Raw genomic sequence first — 23,335 nt, forward strand, 5'->3', positions numbered from 1 at the left:
AAAGCAAGCCCTGCAAATTAATATAAAATTTTAAAAACCACATTATATATGTAGCTACATATATACACACACACTTCATATTTAATGGATTTTCTTATTTTTACAATACTGACTTTTTTATTGCATTTTATGTATATACACTTTGTTTCAACATTTGCAATGGGTTTTTAGAAGCCGTTTTTATGCATGTTTTAGCCCGAGTTTTTGCTGTATGTACACAATTGTGGTCAGCAGCGGTCACTAGCGTATGATGTTTCGAGCGCTTCGAAACAGTGAATAATTTTTCGAAGCAACTGGTTCAATTGAGTCGAAGCTTCGAAAAGCTTCGTTTCTCCCATCACTACACAGTTTAGATATAACCCTAATTAAACACACCTGATCCAGCTAATCTAATCATTTACGCTTATTTGAAATCTAAATGGTATGCGTGTTGGAACTAAACTCTGCAGGGCTGCAGCTCTCCAGGAACTGAGTTTGACACCCCTGCTCTACTGTGATCACACTATCTGGTAAAAATGATAACCGTGAGATTCATAAGCATTTTAGGCAATATTTATTATGATTAGCTTAGTTTCATTCAGAAGTATTCAATAGAATCATCATGGGCCTTGGATGTCTGTATGCTGTGCAGCTCCAGTTTTTCTCCAGCATGGGGCAGAGTTTTAGAGACACGTACATGAATGCACTCATCCCCACCTACATGCACCTGAAACAGATCATTTACAACAATGCTTTTAAAAACTTTTATAGCTGTTAATGGCTATATCTGAGGCTCTCTTTAACAGACATATTCAGTACATTACCAGGGTACTCCTATAAAGTTAATATAAAAGTCACAGGGATTTTCTCGTACCTTAATGAAGTAATTTGTCCCCTCAACAACTTGTGTTTTAAAAGATTTGGCAGTGAAAACGTCAAATGTGCGTCCAGCTTTATCCTCGGCTTGAGACTTTATCTTTGGAAAAACGGGAATTGTTAGACTGTGTGACGCATCTCTTCACTATTTCTATTTATCTGCAATGTAAAGTTACCAACCTCATCGCATATTTTCTGCACCTCTTCGTTGGCATCTTCCGCCTCAGATATTCCGCCACAGCACACCTTCATTTTAAATACAAAAGACTAACAAAAACACTCAGGAACGTCTTCTCACTACTGACTGGATCAAGAGGGCCTCATTTATAGCCGTTGCGTACTCACAATACCCGCCCTGAAAGAGGCGTACGCCACTTCCTACGAAAAAGGTGGAATTTATAAAAACAAACTTGACGGTAAAATTTGCGCACCTGCACGCAAACTCTGAGCCATGTGCACGAAGTCTTTTTCCTGGAGTGAGAAAATTAATGAAGCAAACAACGATTTTAAACTCTGTTTTCATGTCCATATACACATTTAGTAGCCTACATTAAATATTCAACTCTCATTAATGGAGATAAGCACTGAAATTACATAGTCATTACACAAAAATTAAACCAAAATCATATGAATTTAGACATATTTGTAATGGATGCCCTTGATGACTTGAACGAGTGAGTGAGACAATTCTGTTTAGGCTACACTGCAATAAATATTTTATGTTTTAAAATAGCTAAAAGATATTCACCTTATCAGTAAAACTGCATCATTTAATTTTAATTGTTTAAAACAATTGAAATACTATTTGGCCAGTGTAAAAGAATGAGATCAACTCTATTCTAAAATATTTAGAATATAAAATATAAAATATATATTTTAAACAGTTTTGTTTTTATAAATATTTTGATACATTTATTCTAACACATAACAATGCTATTTGATGATTTTTAGCAATAAAAATTAATGTATGGTACAAATAGCATTTATAGTCCGTATCTCATATTTCCTTAATGTTTTGTACCTTTGACGGTGTTGAACCATCAGTGCATGATATCAAAGTACCGCGAGAGCGATAAGAGAGCAGACGGATCATTCGAATAGCTCTCGCGGGACTTTGATGTCATACACTGATCATTCTGCGCAGCGCAGCTTCAAGTCGAACTCACCTAAAGTGTGTCCCAAAGTTAAGTGCACACACTTTGAAGTCCACGGAATTGGAAGGCCACGCCTCCGAAGTGCATGAGACGCTCCGCTTTCGCAGGATTTCCTAATTGCACCACCAGGTGTTCCCGATTGCTGCTCCAGTCGCATAGCAACGTGTGAGAGGAGAGCTGCCATCCTGGCAGGATAGATGGAGCCAGAATTGCTGATTTTTGTTTTGATGCTTTATGTCATAATCGAGGAGACCGTGAGTCGCCAAGACCGAGGCCAGGTAAGTTACACTGGTTTGCTGAGTCCTTAATTGCCGGATTACAACTTTAAATGCAGGTATTGGCTTGGAGCTTACTTGAATAATGTAATGATACATACGAAAAACACAAAACCTAACCCTAACACACACACACACACACACACACACACACACAGACAGCAGTTCAAATGCTGACTGATATCTTACAAAGGTGCGATTTTATATAGTTTATTGTCTTGACCATGGTGATCATATGTAGACAAGTTTGCAACCTGGACGTTTTAGGCAAGCATAAAAATAAAACTGTAAAAAAAATAAAATGAAAATAGGGCATTGTTCAGCTCAATGTTCAGTGGCAGCTGTCACAGCTGAACAGTGCTCTTTGACTGGTCCGTGTCCTTCAGATGCAGCCTCTGATATAGTTAGCAACAATTTGTTAATATTCTGACAATAGATGTTGTTACTTTCATTTTCAAAATAATCAGTGGTGGACTGTAAGGAAGTACATTTATTAAGTATTCTCATACAATTGTGAAATACTAAGTTTTCTTCTCTTTTTTTTTTTCACAGGACAGCAACACTACAGAAATATGGTCTTTTACAACATGATGCATTGTTGTAGATTAAACTACCCAACAGTACACTCTTAAACATAAAGGTGCTTTACAATGCCATTGAAGAACCTTTTTGTTTAAATGGTTCCATAAAGAACCTTTAACATCTGAAGAACCTTTCTGTTTCACAAAAGGTTCTTTGTGGCGAATAAGGTTCTTCAGATTATAAAAAGGTAAGAAAGAGATGGTTCTTTAAAGAACCTTTGACTGAATGGTTCTTTGTGGAACCAAAAATGGTTCTTCTATGGCAGGGGTTCTCAACCTTTTGCAAGCTGGGCCCCCCAAAGCTGGTTCATTGCAGTTGACCACCCACCACCCACACCACCTTGCATAGATAGATAGATAGCCCTAGGCTATTATTTTTAGGCCCACAGTATTTTTATTATTATTATTATCATCAGTAGCGGTAGGTATGCCTATTATCATTACTAGACTATTGTTATAATTGGCAGTAGCACCAGACTTCTAATGTGAGCTTGCAGACATTATTATTATTATTATTATTATGAGTAGTAGTAGGCCTATCATCATTACTAGGCTATTGCTATATAATTATATGAGGTTACATGCTTTATTGTTGTTGTTGTTGTTGTTATTATTATTATCATCAGTATAGGCCTATTATCATTACTAGGCTATTGCTATAATTGGGAATTGGCACCAGACCTCTGATATTAATTTATGCTTTATTATTGCTATTATTACTAGGCCTAATAGTAGGCATCATCTGCATTTTTTACAGAAGCTTGCAGGTGTAAATGTGAGACCTGAGCCTGCTTTGCCTTGCAAAGATCCTCAATTCTTGGCTCAATGTTTGATAAACATAGCCTCAAATCATCCTCGATTTGTGCACGATTGCGGTATTTCGTTTTGAGTGCAGTCATTTTTGAGAATCCTGCCTCACACAAATATGTGGACGCGAAAGGAAGGAGAATCTTCAAGGCGACGTCACAGAGTTCAGGATATTCCTGCATCAATGCTGCCCAGAATGACGAAAGAGGGCAGGAGCTAAAGAGTTCCTTCAGTCTACTGTCACTCTTCAGCTCAATAAGCTGTTCCTGCATATCAATTGATAGCTCGTTTGCTGTGCACACAAACGGATCTCCAACCCACGCAAAAGAGCGATAATCCTCTTTAAAGTACGTCGCAAACTGTTTTCTCATTGCTGACAGGTGCTCAGACGCTGATTGAAATAGGGAGGAGAAATCGTGTGACGTGCCTGGGGAACATGTCGCAGTTCCCTCGACTGATGCGGCCATGCCAGAGGTCTAGTTTTTGTGTGCGTGCACTTTGTCTGCAAGGAGCAAAATATGAGTTTCGCGGCCTTGCAAAGACAGGTTGAGGCCGTTCAAGCGGTCAAATATATCGACCAAATAGGACAGAGACGAGTCCCAAATAGGACAGAGATGCCACATAGTGTCATCCAGATGCTTCGCCAGATCTGATTTGATTTCTGTCAAAAACCACTTCACCTCCTCTCGCAGCTCATACAACCGCTGTAACACCCGCCCCCTGGAGAGCCAGCGAACTTCGGTGTGCAGAAGCAGCTGTTCGTGCCCTGACCCCCATCTCCTGGCAGAGGACCCCAAACAAGCGAAATTTGTTTACATGATGTTTACATGTCAAGAGCAAAAGCTCTTACTCCCGTTTACATGCAATTTCCATTATTCTTATTATTCGCTAAGAATTGTGGTTAATTTTTTCACTGCCATTATTCACATACCCCACTGGACAGCACAAATGATGGACTCAGAAAGAGCAGTGTTACTGGTCGCTGTTTTAATCTATTTACGTCTAATGCATAATGATTTTGTATCGCTGTATTCCACGCTTTTTCGGCGCCATGATAGAAATATGATGGAATTTGTTTGCCTATACACTGCCGTCGCGTTCTGTTCGTCCTTTCTGGATGAGGGTAAGGAACAGAGCAACCTGATCTCACAGAATTCCGTGTAATGTTCACGGACTTAATTAACCCCGAATCTGTGGAGGCATCACGGAATCGCCGAAAATTCCATGATGGGCTCACAGAAGGCATCAGCCGTGGTCCATGCACGGATTCACTGGTTTCCGTGCGTGGAGCACGGCTGATGCCTGTCACTGACTTACATTGGTATCAGTGAGCCCATCACGGAATTTTTTCTGTGAGCCCATCACATAATTTTTTCTGTGAGCCCATCACGGAATTTTTTCTGTGAGCCCATCACGGAATTTTTTCTGTGAGCCCATCACGGAATTTGGCGATTCCGCGATGCCACCACAGATTCGGAGGTTAATTAAGTCGGTGAACATTACACGGAATTCTGTGAGATCATGTTGCACACACTGTAAAAAATGTCTCCCTATTTCAACTTAAAAACTTAAGTTTTGTGGCTGCCTTAAATTTGTAAGTATAAACAAATTACAAATACATGTCATTTCAACTCACTTTGTAAAATTCTGACTGGCGCTGAACTGCTCTCTGTAAGTTGATTGGACTTTTCAGTATTAGTTGTTTCAACTAATCATGTCAAGTTAAAAAAAAAAGTAATCACTTGTGAACCTCAACAATGGTGACCATATAAAAAAACAAACAAAAAAAACAATCATGCAGCAATGCATGCTGGGATCCATGGATGAGTTTTGTACTATGCTAGTACCCAGCATGCATTGCAGCATGAACTTTCTTTTTTTTCTTGTTTTATAATGGTCACCATTGTTGAGGTTCATAAGCTGATTCTTGATGCCTGTGTGAGTCTAGCTGCTACCATAGATTAAAACTTTTTGTGGACAAACTGTTTAGAAAGTCCTTTATATTAACTGACTGTCACAGAACCACTGGCTCTTAGAATCACTCTTACTATAATCAATACAACATCCATTTAATCAGAGATTAGACACACAATGAGATCAGTTCACTAACAGATGATTGTCATTATAAACGTATAACAACTAACTACTGATCATTTTCTCTGCATGGCTTTTAAGTTGTAACAAATATGTTTGAGGAACACATGGTTACAACAGCCAGAGAAAAAGAGGAGGAGAAAAAAAAACTGTAACAGAAGTCAAGGGTCAAGAGCCCAACTAAAGCAGACACTGATCTCTAACATGGTTACTTCAGTTGAAACAATAAATCAACATCTAAACCGTAGTTAATTCTCAATAAGATCTTCTGTAGATGTCTGACAGAAATAAAGTCAGTCTGGTTATTAATAAGTGGAATTGATGATGATGTTTGTGGGGTTGTTTAATCAGATCTTGAGAGATTTAATGTACCGGTATTTTATTTCAGTTGATTTCATCTAAGGCTGTGACTAAAGTTAGTTGTTCTTGTGTTTCTTTTTCTTCAGTGATTATGTTTGTTAACAGCAAGTGTTCATCACTAATGCTCAATTATTACTCAATTAATCACTTAATTGCAATGTATATCTTATTTTAGTGAACTCAACTGAAATTCAGAGTTCAGAGCACTCATAATTGTTAGTTTTAAAAGCTTGAATGGTTTAAGGCAATACGTTTACTCAAACAGTTTGAGTTAACCTAACTTGTCGGGTTTTAAAGTGCACAAAAATAAGTCGAGCAAACTTTTAAGTTGGCTCAACTTTTTTTTTTACAGTGTGCCAGTAAGTTAGAACTTAAAATGTTAAGTTCACTGAATTAAATTGGTCTCCTTGAATTTCAATAACATTAAACTGACTTAAAAAAACAAGTTGAATCTAGCATAACTTACAAAAAAAAGTTGAAATTGCTTAACTTATTTTTATGAGTTAAAGTAACTTTAAAACATAAGTTGTCATGACTTTTTCATCATATCATTTTTTACAGTGCAGAGACTGCTGGCAGCTTGTTGTGTTTTCCTCAGAATGCGATGCTTTCTTCCCCTCCATCGTTTCTAATCTCCATATTATTACAGGTGTGTCACGTTATTCATATATGTCACAAGCGCATGCGCACTTTGGTCAGAGCGGCAATACTGCGATTAAGGTGTTTACATGCCTGTATATTCCGATTAAAATCGGCGTACGCCACCTATGTTAATAGGATTATGCTTGCTGAGATTATGAGTTTAATCGCATTATTTAGATCGAAGTATTGCGTTTACATGAGGTAAAGCATAATCGCAATATCGCCAAAATCTCATTATTATCGCATTAAGAGGGTCCATGTAAACGCACTTATTGTTTTATTTATTTTATAAAAAGTTTTTTTTTTAATATTGTGAGTGCACACAAATAAAAGTAGACCCTTTACAATTCCGAATGATGTATTACTCTTACCTTTATGAGCAAAAATTACAGCGTAAGTTGTTTTCGTTGAAAAAAATGCAATTGATTGCGCTGGCGCCTCCATGCGCTTTAGCTTCGACTCTCCGCACAAACTACTGGATACAGCGCACATTTATCTAGGTTTAATGTTTAAACATTGTTATATGCTTGAACTGTTTTAGTATATCTATAGATTGTATTTTAGACAAGTCGTGATGAGAAGGCTAAATTGATCAAACATATGATCAGCCTGCCGGTCTGCCGCTGGCTGCTTGGTCGTTACTTTAAGAAAGAATAAACTTATCTAACGAACAAAAAAAATGCTCCAAACGTTTTTCTAAATTAACTTAATAAAAAAACTACCGTAAACGAAATTTCGAAAATTCGCCATTACATACAAAACTTAACTATTTTAATAGCTGAAACAGTATAACGCGATCGCGATTTCGACCGAGGGGGATTCTACCGGAACGTGATCTGTACATAGGGAGACAACAACCCACTTTCCAGTAGGAGAAGAAATGCCAGTGTTGCCTCCTGCTCACGGGCACAGTAACTACCACGCCGCTAGTTTCAGTTTTGCTTTAAATATTTGGGCGTTTATAATAAATGTTTATAGTGAATGCCATTGTAATTTTTGTTTGTTTTTTACTTATTTTCATTCCGTTTTCTGTTATTAACACTGCTAAATTTACAGGGTTTTTTTTGGAGTGAAGGGAATATAAATACATGTTTCTAATGTTTGTAAACGTTTAGTTTATTTTACATTATTTATGAATGAAATGATAAAATGTGTCTTATACATCAATCGACTTGTACCACAATGCAACTTATCTGTGTGTCATAAAGTGCTCATAAAAAAAGCAGAGATGGTACAAGAATAGAACTGCCATATATACATACAGTACAGTAGTGAGTGTCAATTTAATAAAACAAAAACAAAAAAATCAAAGCTTCATTTGTCAAACACATAATGCGGCCCCTCACTTGGTGCGGAAAACTTGATGTGGCCCACGAGTCAAAAAGTTTGCCCAACCCTGAGCTAGTGCTTCGCGATGGACCATGCAATGTGTCCATTTCACAAGTGGAGCTACTTGCTGAATGCGAGCAGCTAGGCCCCGCTCACGCCCCGTCATTGCCTGCGCACCATCCGTGCATAGGCCAACGCATCGGTCCCAAGCCAAACCATTTTCACGGATTTTTCGCATCCGTAGCAAATATTTTGAGGGGTGTTTTTGACAATTGAGAGCCACCAAATGACGAATATGAAAAAACGAATATGACAGTTTCGGACTCAGTCAGGGTGCAAGGACCTTAAACTTTTGAGGCTTGCTCAGCTTCTCGAGGAGAAATCAAACAAATGAGCGCCGTTTTCTAAAGTCTATGAGCGCAGCACACACAAATAAACTAAATTGACATACTGCAGTTAAATTTCAAAATGTGGTGTTTTTATATTTATAACATTTGAATACAGTTCAGCAACATACATCACACGACCTGACGACCAAGAGAGCTGATAATTGACCATCACTTAATTTACCATCACCTCACGATTGAAAATGTGACACTGATTTCATATGACAGTTCAACAAAAAAGTTAATAATATTAAGTCACTTACATTTTAGACGAAATAACAACCCATTCTCACACCCAACTCGTCACATATTGAAGCTTGGTCAGGACCACTTGGCGTCGCTTTTTGACGCTCAAGGTACCCCTTAGCGTCATTTTTCGAATTGCAGGGTCCTCCGTTGCTTTAAATAGGAAACCCTTAGAGTCAATATGCCGACGCCATACTGGGAATTTTATCGTCATAATTAAATTATATATTGGGTATTGCCATTATTGCATATATGTTGGGGTGTGATTTTCAATGTAAACAGCCACAACAGTTTTATTTATATTACAATATTTACACATTTGTGAGCACATAACCCAACCCCTGCCCCTAAACCTACCATTTGTCAATAAAACACAAGATATAACAGGCAGATACAACTACCGTCATAATTTATTTAAAAAATATTAATATTCCAAGTCTTCCGAGGCAAAACATTTGATATGTGAGAGGAATAGACGCGATCGCCGTCTCCGTCCGCCGTTAAACTGTGCTGCAGTCTGTGGTGCGAATTCAAAAATGCCGCCAGAAGAAGCCTTACGTCAGCCTTGGTTGTGAAATGCTATTGGCTCTTGTGTGTCTCGTGACCGATTGCGTTATGCTGTTCTGACAGGCTATTGGCTCTTGTGTGTCTCGTGACAGATTGCGTCATGCTACGGACGGGAGTATCTTTTGAATGAGATGTGAGCGTTAACAGAGCGGGATCATTTTCAACGATTAAAACCTTGTTTTACTCTCTTCTTCTTCTCATAAAGACTCCTTATGGCTTCAGAAGACTTGGAATGCAACACGACTTGTTTTTAATGCTTTTATACTGCTTGTTTATGGTCAGTTTTTGCAATAAATACCTGTGACTGCACTTATATTTGCCTGTTACGTGTTTTATGTTGTTCAGAAGTGGGTAGGTTTAGGGTAGGGGTGGGTTAGGTGCTCCAATGAAAGTATAAATGTATATAAAATTATTTATATTTTTTACAAATGCATGCAAACCATTAAACTAAGACAAACAACGGAGGAGAACGTGTTGTCATTTTCCATGAGCGTCTTGACCTGACGCATAAAGCAAGCAATTGAAAGCAATGGAGTTCCTATTTTGTCATATACTGACGCCTAGGGGCACTTTTGGCGTCTTCATAGTGACGCGAAAGGCGTTTGACCATGCTTCAGTTTTTGACGCCTTGGGAGTGAGAATGGGTTGGAAATAATGACTGTTTTGGTCTATTTTAGCAGCGAAAATAGATCCGATGAATCCAAACAAAGATCACAGCATAGCGCATCTCACAGCAACACTCAATCGTGTTTTGAATGATTCAGTGTCTCATTCTTGATGAATCGGCCGTTTGAACGAATCGTTTGAATGAACGACTCAATGACTCGCTTAATAAAACCGCTTATCACCTGCATTTGCGCTCACTATCGACAAACCAATCAAATTTGTTCAAAACTCTTTTTAAAAAAAAAAATCAGTCCAAACACATTCACGGCGCCCCACCGGTTGAGAACCACTGTTCTATGGCATCTCTTGAAGAACCTTTTGAAGCACCTTTATTTTTAAGAGTGTAGGCAACTTTAAATTCAACAATCTTGAACATATTCAGAAGTAAAATGCAGTAGTGCAGCAGTAATATTCGTGCAAAACTATCCTGACTAATTATTTTTCAGAACAATACTGTAAATACCTTCACTTTTACTCTCAATACCTTATATAGAGTATGTAAGATAATACTTTTAATTAGAGGATAGATATTGCCCAGAAAAACGGCGCGTTTGGAATAAATTGAAGGATTTTTAAATTGTATTGCATTAAGATAAAGTAACGTGAGGAGCGTCGCCCACAGTAACGAAGTAAAAGTACCGTTTTTTCACTAAAATGTACTTGAGTAAGAGTAAAAGTACCCATTTTAAAAATACTCTGAAAGTATTAGTTACCCAAAAAAATTACTTAAGTAAATGTAACGAAGTAAATGTAACTCGTTACTACCCACCTCTGATTGTAAGTAATGCAATCATTATGTTGTTCATATGCTTTTCAACCCTTATCATTCGTACCTTGGCCTTCAATGCTATTTTAATTTAAAAATCATACGTTTTCATAAAATTAAAATCGTATGAATTCATACGAAATCGCAAACTCGTAAAAAAGTTATCTCCCACAGAAGAAGCCAGCCTATATTCAGCTGTGTGTTTACAATGAAGAATCCATATGGCACACGGCGGGACTGCAGTACACTGGATCATAAACAGTCATGTCATAACAATATACATAAATGTCTCATTAACTGCAGTGTCTTATTATTACAAATCACATTTCATACCACTTCATTTTTGATTATCATCTCGCTGAGTGAACTCCTGCAGGTAGCGGAGAGGATATAAATGTGCATGAGGACAATTTTACTCAAATTTCAAATTTACTTAAAGTATATCTTCAAAGCAAGGGCAACATTTTGCATGTCAAGTTTCATTGATTGAACTTGTGCTTTACCATATGAAATCAAAGAAGTAAAAAACAATCAATAATAATGTATAAAATAAATGACAAGTGCTGTTAAAAATGTTTTAAAATACGTTTATAATTCAGTTGATTCAGTAGTGACAGAAACACCAGTGGGTCAGTGGGTCACCTGGGTGGCGATCGAAATGTTTCGGTTTCACTTGTCAGGGGCATCATTTATAAAACTCTCCGTAGATTTCTTCCTAAAAGTGTACGTATGCACAAAAGTTTTCAGATTTATAAAACCATGCGTACGCCAAAATCTGTGCAAAAACTTCACTTTATAAATCCCAGTCAGGGAAGATTGTGCGGACGTGCATCTCCACCCCGACTCCTCCCTGAGATCACCATATATGGAGCTTACATCTGCATATCATTTCCATGCATATTCCCATCCAGGTGACACCGTGTTTAACACTATCGAAGACTGTCCCAATGTGAAAGCTGTGTCCCAAAGCTAAGTGTACACACTTCGGAGTGGCATTTTAAGTGCGAATGCGTCACAGTGGGCTGTCCCAAACTGAAGTGCCTGGACTCCAAGGGGCGTATTTCAAGCGCGATTGTGTCACAGCGTCACGACGTAAGCTTTCCCAATTCAGGATGCGCCCTAACTTTTTTTTTCTTTTCTTTTTTTTTTAATGAAAATCAGAAAATGTACATGCAAAACAGGCTTTAAATGAACAAATAAATTATTTATTAACCCTTCCCTCAAGAAGAGAAAACGGGTACATTAAAAATGAGTACATTAAACTTTTCAGCGTCTTTTTGTCACGTTGTCAATGAAACAACCAATTTCTGTGGTTTATTTTTGTGATGCAAGTTAAAAACAAAATGGTAAGTTGTATACATTATTCATTTTTGTAATGTAATTTATTTATAAATGAACCTGAGTACTTTCTGTACATTTTGTATTTTTTGTCATGCATATTCATATGTGTAAATAAAAGGGAAGTAATTATGTAATTTTTTTTAATGCAGCTTACAAAACCTTCTTTTTATACATTTATTTTTTTGTCCTGTAAATACATTTTTTACACATTAAAACAAATTGTTCTATACATTACTGAAAGTACTTTTTACAACTATTTACAACATAGCTTAGGTCTAACATCAGAAAAACAACATCAATTTTAAGCCTAGCCCTGCCTCCATGTGTTCTGAGGTCTTCGGGAGGTGAATCTCTTGGTGAATGGCCAGCACCTCCTCAGCGACTCGGAGGACAATGCGGTGGACAGTGGAGCGAGACATGTCAAACACTCTGGAGACCATTCTGTATGATGCACCACTGGCCAGACAGAAAAGAAACACCAGGGTCTGGATTGTGGCACCCCATCCGTGTCATCGTTCACTTCTCAGAAGATCCAGCAGCACTGTCAGCGCCTGCCTGCTCAGCCCAAAACCATTAAAACCTGACACATTCAGCTTTATCCTGCAGTACAGGGTCTGGTCTGATTTAGCGAAAAAAGGAAAGGAGAAATTGTTTAGAGCTATGACAAAGTAATTAGTAGAAGAAATATTGAGGTATTAAAAGTATTAAAAAGTATTGAAAGTATTAAAAAGTTATAGAAGTTTAAATTTACTGTAAAGAAAATACAAAATATTACTTTTATATATAATAAATATTTTACATAACAGGTTTTACTCTAAAATTGGCATAAAATTAAAGCCTTATGTCTCAATAAGTTATGTTCCAAATTTGAAGTTGATATGAGAAAATTGAGGTTCCTGTGAAATTTTATTTAGGGCGTCATACCACAAACAGCCACCGGGTGCCATTCAACTTCATTGAATTTTTTAATGCATTTTTCTGTCACAAATGTCTAAATTTCTCTGTCAATATTACTCCGATCACAAAAAGACCACCAAATATGGAATCCTGAGAGTCAGACCTTTATGTATTTTGTATTTTGTCAAGATTATAAAAAGTTTTGATTCTAAAAGACCGTAATACATTGTGTAATATGACACTTGACACCACCCACTAAGGGGGAGGAGACCGCCAAACGATTTTAAAGTACAATTTCCATGGTAAAGCAATGTCCGATTTCAAAATGGTTTTCACAGGATGAATTTTGAGGTTTTAAGCTTTCAAATGATATATGATTCATGATGATTACTCAAATATTTGATAGGGAAAAAAGACAACGAAAAAAAGAGCGCCAAGCGTCCCACAGGTGGGACGGTGACAGTTAAGGGGTTTAAAGAACCATCTCTTTCTTACCTTTTTATAATCTGAAGAACCTTATTCGCCACAAAGAACCTTTTGTGAAACAGAAAGGTTCTTCAGATGTTAAAGGTTCTTTATGGAACCATTTAAACAAAAAGGTTCTTCAATGGCATTGTAAAGCACCTTTATGTTTAAGAGTGTACTGTTGGGTAGTTTAATCTACAACAATGCATCATGTTGTAAAAGACCATATTTCTGTAGTGTTGCTGTCCTGTGAAAAAAAAAAAAAAAGAGAGAAGAAAACTTACTTAATAAATGTACTTCCTTACAGTCCACCACTGATTATTTTGAAAATGAAAGTAACAACATCTATTGTCAGAATATTAACAAATTGTTGCTAACTATATCAGAGGCTGCATCTGAAGGACACGGACCAGTCAAAGAGCACTGTTCAGCTGTGACAGCTGCCACTGAACATTGAGCTGAACAATGCCCTATTTTCATTTTATTTTTTTTACAGTTTTATTTTTATGCTTGCCTAAAACGTCCAGGTTGTAAACTTGTCTACATATGATCACCATGGTCAAGACAATAAACTATATAAAATCGCACCTTTGTAAGATATCAGTCAGCATTTGAACTGCTGTCTGTCTGTGTGCGTGTGTGTGTGTGTGTGTGTGTGTGTGTTAGGGTTAGGTTTTGTGTTTTTCGTATGTATCATTACATTATTCAAGTAAGCTCCAAGCCAATACCTGCATTTAAAGTTGTAATCTGGCAATTAAGGACTCAGCAAACCAGTGTAACTTACCTGGCCTCGGTCTTGGCGAATCACGGTCTCCTCGATTATGACATAAAGCATCAAAACAAAAATCAGCAATTCTGGCTCCATCTATCCTGCCAGGATGGCAGCTCTCCTCTCACACATTGCTATGCGACTGGAGCAGCAATCGGGAACACCTGGTGGTGCAATTAGGAAATCCTGCGAAAGCGGAGCGTCTCATGAATGATCCGTCTGCTCTCTTATCGCTCTCGCGGTACTTTGATATCATGCACTGATCATTCTGCGCAGCGCCGCTTCAAGTCGAACACACCTAATGGTTCGACACCGTCAAAGGTACAAAACATTAACATTTTATTGCTAAAAAATCATCAAATAGCATTGTTATGTGTTAGAATAAATGTATCAAAATATTTATAAAAACAAAACTGTTTAAAATAGTTATCAGATAGCCTAAATATTTTAGAATAGAGTTGATCTCATTCTTTTACACTGGCCAAATAGTATTTGAGTTGTTTTAAACAATTAAAATTAAATGATGCAATTTTGCTGATAAGGTGAACATCTTTTAGCTGTTTTTAGTGGAAACATATAGGCCTATATTTATTGCAGTGTAGCCTAAATACAAATCTGACTCACTCGTTCAAGTGATCAAGCGCATCCATTACAAATATGTCTAAATTCATATGATTTTGGTTTAATTTTTGTGTAATGACTATGTAATTTCAGTGCTTATCTTCATTACTGAGAGTTGAATATTTAATGTAGGCTACTAAATGTGTGTATCGACATGAAAACAGAGTTTGCTTCATTAATTTTCTCACTCCAGGAAAAAGACTTCGTACACATGGCTCAGAGTTTGCGTGCAGGTGCGCAAATTTTACCGTCAAGTTTGTTTTTATAAATTCCATCTTTTGCATAGGAAGTGGCGTACGCCTCTTTCAGGGCGGGGTTTGTGAGTACGCAACGGCTATAAATGAGGCCCCAGGACTTGTGAGGCACGCTTGATCCAGTCAGGAGTGAGAAGACGTTCCTGAGTGTTTTTGTTAGTCTTTTGTATTTAAAATGGATGCGTGCTGTGGCGGAATATCTGAGGCGGAAGATGCCAACGAAGAGGTGCAGAAAATATGCGATGAGGTTGGTAACTTTACGTTGCAGATAAATAGAAATAGTGAAGAGATGTCACACAGTCTAACAGTTCCCGTTTTTCCAAAGATAAAGTCTCAAGCCGAGGATAAAGCTGGACGCACATTTGACGTTTTCACTGCCAAATCTTTTAAAACACAGCTTGTTGCGGGGACAAATTACTTCATTAAGGTACGAGAAAATCCCTGTGATTTTTTTTTTTTTTTTTATATTAACTTTATAGGAGTACCCTGTTAATGTACTGAATATGTCTATAAGAATATGTCTGTTAAAGAAAACCTCAGATATAGCCATTAACAGCTATAAAAGTTTTTAAAAGCATTGTTGTAAATGATCTGTTTCAGGTGCATGTAGGTGGGGATGAGTGCATTCATGTACGTGTCTCTAAAACTCTGCCCCATGCTGGAGAAAAACTGGAGCTGCACAGCATACAGGCATCCAAGGCCCATGATGATCCTATTGAATACTTCTGAATGAAACTAAGCTAATCATAATAAATATTGCCTAAAATGCTTCTGAATCTCACGGTTATCATTTTTACCAGATAGTGTGATCACAGTAGAGCAGGGGTGTCAAACTCAGTTCCTGGAGAGCTGCAGCCCTGCAGAGTTTAGTTCCAACACGCATAAAATTTAGTTTTCAAATAAGCGTAAATGATTAGCTGGATCAGGTGTTTAATTAGGGTTATATCGAAGCTGTGCATTGATGGGAGAAACAAAGCTTTTCGAATCAATTGAACCAACAAAAATAAGATTAAATAAAAACGTGTTTTAAAAACTGCCTAAAAAATAATGTGTTCATATATTTACATTTTAATAACTTAATATTAAGAAAAAAACTATTTTAAGTTTTGATGAATTAGTGGCTAATTTCCATTAATTTCTCATTCACACAATCTGCTCACACCCCAGTGACGTATATATTTAGGGACGGGCTTTCAAGCTTTTTTCTGAAAATCATACGTTTACACAATTCATTTCGTACAAATTCATATGAAATCACCAACTCGTGAAATAGTAGTTTTCCCATGAGATCGGGTTGGAAAACCCCTGCTTTAACCTTTGACACAGGTGCACATCAACATCTGAGAACAGACGTCCCTTTCACTTCAAATGACAACTTTTCATGGTTTATGAAATCTTTGGTACAATTTGTACGAAAAGGTTTACAGGACTCGGGCGACAGTAGTGTTTCCTCACTGTAGAAACACAAAGCCACAGAGCATAATGATGGAGGAGGGTGTGGGGTCAGTGACAATGTCCAGGCTCAGCTCCAGGTGTTTTCCGCAGAACAACTGTGTTGACAGAAGTATTATTCACTTGATCTTGGGAGGGATGTAGTGAATTCAGCACCTTTCATTGAAAACCTGGAGAAAAACATGATCATTAACAAACACTTCTAAATGCAAACCACTCGTATTCAATAGGATCAATAACTCACCTTCAGACTCTGGTCATTAACCACTTCTTCAACATTTAGCTCAGACTGCATGAGTTTTAACTGTAGGGAAGTGATAGAGAATTCAAACAAGATTTCAACCAATTGCAGCCCAAGTACATATAAAGACATTACCTTAGTTTGCTCTTTCCTGAGTTGCTTGATTATTGACAAGTTGTCGCTGTCTTTTGCCCTCTCTTCACGTAACTGCCCGACGACAGCAGAGGTCTCTGTAATGCATGACTTTATTGTCTTATCTCTGGAAAGATGAGCTTCCATGAGCTGAAAGGCATAGGCAGTACAGAAAAGAGCTTTTAATTAATTAATACCTTACAGAGTATGACAGTACACTTAAATCAATCATACATCAAGAACAAAATTAGGAGATCTCTAAAATAATCATTTTAGATTATTAAAGAGGACTTTGCACTGTGATACATACAGATTCGTAAAGTTCTTTGCAGGTCTGTGTGGCATCCACTTTGTCTGAAAAGGATGCAGTGGGCACAGTAGTATTGAGGGCATGGACAATTCTGTCATCTATGGTGCGCATCACTTTTAATACTTCAGGAAAAGAGGAGAGATGTACAGCATGTGAGTCTAAATAAAAGTTCAACTTCAAGTTACTATATGTTCTTGTATTGTAAGCAGAGGTGGGTAGAGTACCCAAAAACTGTACTCAAGTAAAAGTAATAGTCTTAATAGTTACTTGAGTAAGAGTAAAAAGTATCGGATAAAAAAACTAAAGTAGTTAGTTACTAGTTACTTTGGATCATATACTGAATATAGTTTATTTTTATGAAGATGTATAGATATTTAGATAAAATTTATATATACATATACTGTATATATATATATATATATATATACACACATATACATATGTGACCCTGGACCACAAAACCAGTCTTAAGTCGCTGGGGTATATTTGTAGCAATAGCCAAAAATACATTGCATGGGTCAAAATTATAAATTTTTCTTTTATGCCAAAAATCATTAGGATATTAAGTAAAGATCATGTTCCATGAAGATATTTTGTAAATTTCTTACCGTAAATATATTCAAACTTAATTTTTGATTAGTAATATGCATTGCACTACATTTGGACAACTTTAAAGGCGATTTTCTCAGTATTTTGATTTTTTTGGAAAAAATTTACACTTATGACTGGTTTTGTGGTACAGGGTCACATATACACACACACACACACACTGCCATTCAAAATACTTTTAATGGTTTTTTTTTTTTTAATGTAATTTATTTCAGTGATGCAAATCTGAATTTTTATCAGCCTGATTCATTATCAATGCTGTTCTTTTTTAGCGTTCTATTCATAAAATTATCCTAAACAAAATGTCACAGGTTCCAAAAATATTAAGCAGCAAAACTGTTCCCTGTTGAAAAACCAGCATATGCTGGTAAGGTATGTTTTGAAGCATGGGATGCTGGTTTGAGCTGATTTAAACTGGTCCTTTGCTGGTTTATGCTGGTCCGACCAGCTTAAGACCAGCATATGACCAGTTAAGGACCATCTTAAACCAGTTAAGGACCATCTTAAACCAGCAAAGGACCAGCATAAACCAGCTTCAAAACATACCTAACCACCATATGCTGTTTTTTTTTCAACAACACTGGTAATAAATCAATATATTTTAATGATTTCTGAAGGATCATACGACTCTGAAAACTGGAGTAACAGCTGATAAAAATTCTGATTTGCATCACTGAAATAAATTAAATTACGTATTTGGCGATTCCGTGATGCCACCACAGATTCGGAGGTTAATTAAGTCGGTGAACATTACACGGAATTCTGTGAGATCATGTTGCACACACTGTAAAAAATGTCTCCCTATTTCAACTTAAAAACTTAAGTTTTGTGGCTGCCTTAAATTTGTAAGTATAAACAAATTACAAATACATGTCATTTCAACTCACTTTGTAAAATTCTGACTGGCGCTGAACTGCTCTCTGTAAGTTGATTGGACTTTTCAGTATTAGTTGTTTCAACTAATCATGTCAAGTTAAAAAAAAAAGTAATCACTTGTGAACCTCAACAATGGTGACCATATAAAAAAACAAACAAAAAAAACAATCATGCAGCAATGCATGCTGGGATCCATGGATGAGTTTTGTACTATGCTAGTACCCAGCATGCATTGCAGCATGAACTTTCTTTTTTTTCTTGTTTTATAATGGTCACCATTGTTGAGGTTCATAAGCTGATTCTTGATGCCTGTGTGAGTCTAGCTGCTACCATAGATTAAAACTTTTTGTGGACAAACTGTTTAGAAAGTCCTTTATATTAACTGACTGTCACAGAACCACTGGCTCTTAGAATCACTCTTACTATAATCAATACAACATCCATTTAATCAGAGATTAGACACACAATGAGATCAGTTCACTAACAGATGATTGTCATTATAAACGTATAACAACCAACTACTGATCATTTTCTCTGCATGGGCTTTTAAGTTGTAACAAATATGTTTGAGGAACACATGGTTACAACAGCCAGAGAAAAAGAGGAGGAGAAAAAAAAACTGTAACAGAAGTCAAGGGTCAAGAGCCCAACTAAAGCAGACACTGATCTCTAACATGGTTACTTCAGTTGAAACAATAAATCAACATCTAAACCGTAGTTAATTCTCAATAAGATCTTCTGTAGATGTCTGACAGAAATAAAGTCAGTCTGGTTATTAATAAGTGGAATTGATGATGATGTTTGTGGGGTTGTTTAATCAGATCTTGAGAGATTTAATGTACCGGTATTTTATTTCAGTTGATTTCATCTAAGGCTGTGACTAAAGTTAGTTGTTCTTGTGTTTCTTTTTCTTCAGTGATTATGTTTGTTAACAGCAAGTGTTCATCACTAATGCTCAATTATTACTCAATTAATCACTTAATTGCAATGTATATCTTATTTTAGTGAACTCAACTGAAATTCAGAGTTCAGAGCACTCATAATTGTTAGTTTTAAAAGCTTGAATGGTTTAAGGCAATACGTTTACTCAAACAGTTTGAGTTAACCTAACTTGTCGGGTTTTAAAGTGCACAAAAATAAGTCGAGCAAACTTTTAAGTTGGCTCAACTTTTTACAGTGTGCCAGTAAGTTAGAACTTAAAATGTTAAGTTCACTGAATTAAATTGGTCTCCTTGAATTTCAATAACATTAAACTGACTTAAAAAAACAAGTTGAATCTAGCATAACTTACAAAAAAAAGTTGAAATTGCTTAACTTATTTTTATGAGTTAAAGTAACTTTAAAACATAAGTTGTCATGACTTTTCATCATATCATTTTTACAGTGCAGAGACTGCTGGCAGCTTGTTGTGTTTTCCTCAGAATGCGATGCTTTCTTCCCCTCCATCGTTTCTAATCTCCATATTATTACAGGTGTGTCACGTTATTCATATATGTCACAAGCGCATGCGCACTTTGGTCAGAGCGGCAATACTGCGATTAAGGTGTTTACATGCCTGTATATTCCGATTAAAATCGGCGTACGCCACCTATGTTAATAGGATTATGCTTGCTGAGATTATGAGTTTAATCGCATTATTTAGATCGAAGTATTGCGTTTACATGAGGTAAAGCATAATCGCAATATCGCCAAAATCTCATTATTATCGCATTAAGAGGGTCCATGTAAACGCACTTATTGTTTTATTTATTTTATAAAAGTTTTTTAATATTGTGAGTGCACACAAATAAAAGTAGACCCTTTACAATTCCGAATGATGTATTACTCTTACCTTTATGAGCAAAAATTACAGCGTAAGTTGTTTTCGTTGAAAAAAATGCAATTGATTGCGCTGGCGCCCATGCGCTTTAGCTTCGACTCTCCGCACAAACTACTGGATACAGCGCACATTTATCTAGGTTTAATGTTTAAACATTGTTATATGCTTGAACTGTTTTAGTATATCTATAGATTGTATTTTAGACAAGTCGTGATGAGAAGGCTAAATTGATCAAACATATGATCAGCCTGCCGGTCTGCCGCTGGCTGCTTGGTCGTTACTTTAAGAAAGAATAAACTTATCTAACGAACAAAAAAAATGCTCCAAACGTTTTTCTAAATTAACTTAATAAAAAAACTACCGTAAACGAAATTTCGAAAATTCGCCATTACATACAAAACTTAACTATTTTAATAGCTGAAACAGTATAACGCGATCGCGATTTCGACCGAGGGGATTCTACCGAACGTGATCTGTACATAGGAGACAACAACCCACTTTCCAGTAGGAGAAGAAATGCCAGTGTTGCCTCCTGCTCACGGGCACAGTAACTACCACGCCGCTAGTTTCAGTTTTGCTTTAAATATTTGGGCGTTTATAATAAATGTTTATAGTGAATGCCACTGTAATTTTTGTTTGTTTTTTACTTATTTTCATTCCGTTTTCTGTTATTAACACTGCTAAATTTACAGGGTTTTTTTTGGAGTGAAGGGAATATAAATACATGTTTCTAATGTTTGTAAACGTTTAGTTTATTTTACATTATTTATGAATGAAATGATAAAATGTGTCTTATACATCAATCGACTTGTACCACAATGCAACTTATCTGTGTGTCATAAAGTGCTCATAAAAAAAGCAGAGATGGTACAAGAATAGAACTGCCATATATACATACAGTACAGTAGTGAGTGTCAATTTAATAAAACAAAACAAAAAATCAAAGCTTCATTTGTCAAACACATAATGCGGCCCCTCACTTGGTGCGGAAAACTTGATGTGGCCCACGAGTCAAAAGTTTGCCCAACCCTGAGCTAGTGCTTCGCGATGGACCATGCAATGTGTCCATTTCACAAGTGGAGCTACTTGCTGTATGCGAGCAGCTAGGCCCCGCTCACGCCCCGTCATTGCCTGCGCACCATCCGTGCATAGGCCAACGCATCGGTCCCAAGCCAAACCATTTTCACGGATTTTTCGCATCCGTAGCAAATATTTTGAGGGGTGTTTTTGACAATTGAGAGCCACCAAATGACGAATATGAAAAAACGAATATGACAGTTTCGGACTCAGTCAGGGTGCAAGGACCTTAAACTTTTGAGGCTTGCTCAGCTTCTCGAGGAGAAATCAAACAAATGAGCGCCGTTTTCTAAAGTCTATGAGCGCAGCACACACAAATAAACTAAATTGACATACTGCAGTTAAATTTCAAAATGTGGTGTTTTTATATTTATAACATTTGAATACAGTTCAGCAACATACATCACACGACCTGACGACCAAGAGAGCTGACAATTGACCATCACTTAATTTACCATCACCTCACGATTGAAAATGTGACACTGATTTCATATGACAGTTCAACAAAAAAAAAGTTAATAATATTAAGTCACTTACATTTTAGACGAAATAACAACCCATTCTCACACCCAACTCGTCACATATTGAAGCTTGGTCAGGACCACTTGGCGTCGCTTTTTGACGCTCAAGGTACCCCTTAGCGTCATTTTTCGAATTGCAGGGTCCTCCGTTGCTTTAAATAGGAAACCCTTAGCGTCAATATGCCGACGCCATACTGGGAATTTTATCGTCATAATTAAATTATATATTGGGTATTGCCATTATTGCATATATGTTGGGGTGTGATTTTTCAATGTAAACAGCCACAACAGTTTTATTTATATTACAATATTTACACATTTGTGAGCACATAACCCAACCCCTGCCCCTAAACCTACCATTTGTCAATAAAACACAAGATATAACAGGCAGATACAACTACCGTCATAATTTATTTAAAAAATATTAATATTCCAAGTCTTCCGAGGCAAAACATTTGATATGTGAGAGGAATAGACGCGATCGCCGTCTCCGTCCGCCGTTAAACTGTGCTGCAGTCTGTGGTGCGCGAATTCAAAAAATGCCGCCAGAAGAAGCCTTACGTCAGCCTTGGTTGTGAAATGCTATTGGCTCTTGTGTGTCTCGTGACCGATTGCGTTATGCTGTTCTGACAGGCTATTGGCTCTTGTGTGTCTCGTGACAGATTGCGTCATGCTACGGGACGGAGTATCTTTTTGAATGAGATGTGAGCGCGTTAACAGAGCGGGATCATTTTCAACGATTAAAACCTTGTTTTACTCTCTTCTTCTTCTCATAAAGACTCCTTATGGCTTCAGAAGACTTGGAATGCAACACGACTTGTTTTTAATGCTTTTATACTGCTTGTTTATGGTCAGTTTTTGCAATAAATACCTGTGACTGCACTTATATTTGCCTGTTACGTGTTTTATGTTGTTCAGAAGTGGGTAGGTTTAGGTAGGGTGGGTTAGGTGCTCCAATGAAAGTATAAATGTATATAAAATTATTTATATTTTTTACAAATGCATGCAAACCATTAAACTAAGACAAACAACGGAGGAGAACGTGTTGTCATTTTCCATGAGCGTCTTGACCTGACGCATAAAGCAAGCAATTGAAAGCAATGGAGTTCCTATTTTGTCATATACTGACGCCTAGGGGCACTTTTGGCGTCTTCATAGTGACGCGAAAGGCGTTTGACCATGCTTCAGTTTTTGACGCCTTGGGAGTGAGAATGGGTTGGAAA

At 37.0% G+C, this 23,335-nt stretch overlaps 3 protein-coding genes across 3 annotated transcripts; 1 reads left to right on the forward strand and 2 right to left on the reverse strand.

Annotated features, from left to right (window-relative positions):
* Positions 1 to 521: 521 nt before the first annotated feature.
* Positions 522 to 1,213, reverse strand: LOC131533353 (cystatin-B-like). Its single transcript, XM_058765656.1, has 3 exons — positions 1,036 to 1,213; positions 854 to 955; positions 522 to 706 (listed from the first exon to the last, which is right to left on the reverse strand). Exons 1-3 carry the CDS (start codon positions 1,105 to 1,107, stop codon positions 578 to 580), a joined length of 303 nt encoding a protein of 100 aa, XP_058621639.1. The 5' UTR covers positions 1,108 to 1,213; the 3' UTR covers positions 522 to 577.
* Positions 1,214 to 15,164: 13,951 nt separating this feature from the next.
* LOC131533366 (cystatin-B-like) lies at positions 15,165 to 15,865 on the forward strand. Its single transcript, XM_058765668.1, has 3 exons — positions 15,165 to 15,322; positions 15,401 to 15,502; positions 15,676 to 15,865. The coding sequence occupies exons 1-3, from the start codon at positions 15,251 to 15,253 to the stop codon at positions 15,802 to 15,804; spliced, it is 303 nt and encodes a 100-aa protein (XP_058621651.1). The 5' UTR covers positions 15,165 to 15,250; the 3' UTR covers positions 15,805 to 15,865.
* A 705-nt stretch (positions 15,866 to 16,570) lies between these two features.
* On the reverse strand, positions 16,571 to 17,336 carry LOC131533460 (protein MIX23-like). The gene is made up of 4 exons (XM_058765795.1): positions 17,211 to 17,336; positions 16,904 to 17,050; positions 16,772 to 16,831; positions 16,571 to 16,697 (listed from the first exon to the last, which is right to left on the reverse strand). The coding sequence occupies exons 1-4, from the start codon at positions 17,319 to 17,321 to the stop codon at positions 16,677 to 16,679; spliced, it is 339 nt and encodes a 112-aa protein (XP_058621778.1). The 5' UTR covers positions 17,322 to 17,336; the 3' UTR covers positions 16,571 to 16,676.
* Between the last annotated feature and the right edge of the window lie 5,999 nt (positions 17,337 to 23,335).

Source organism: Onychostoma macrolepis, chromosome 24 (assembly GCF_012432095.1).
Source record: "Onychostoma macrolepis isolate SWU-2019 chromosome 24, ASM1243209v1, whole genome shotgun sequence".
In the NCBI taxonomy this organism is placed as follows: Eukaryota; Metazoa; Chordata; class Actinopteri; order Cypriniformes; family Cyprinidae; genus Onychostoma; species Onychostoma macrolepis.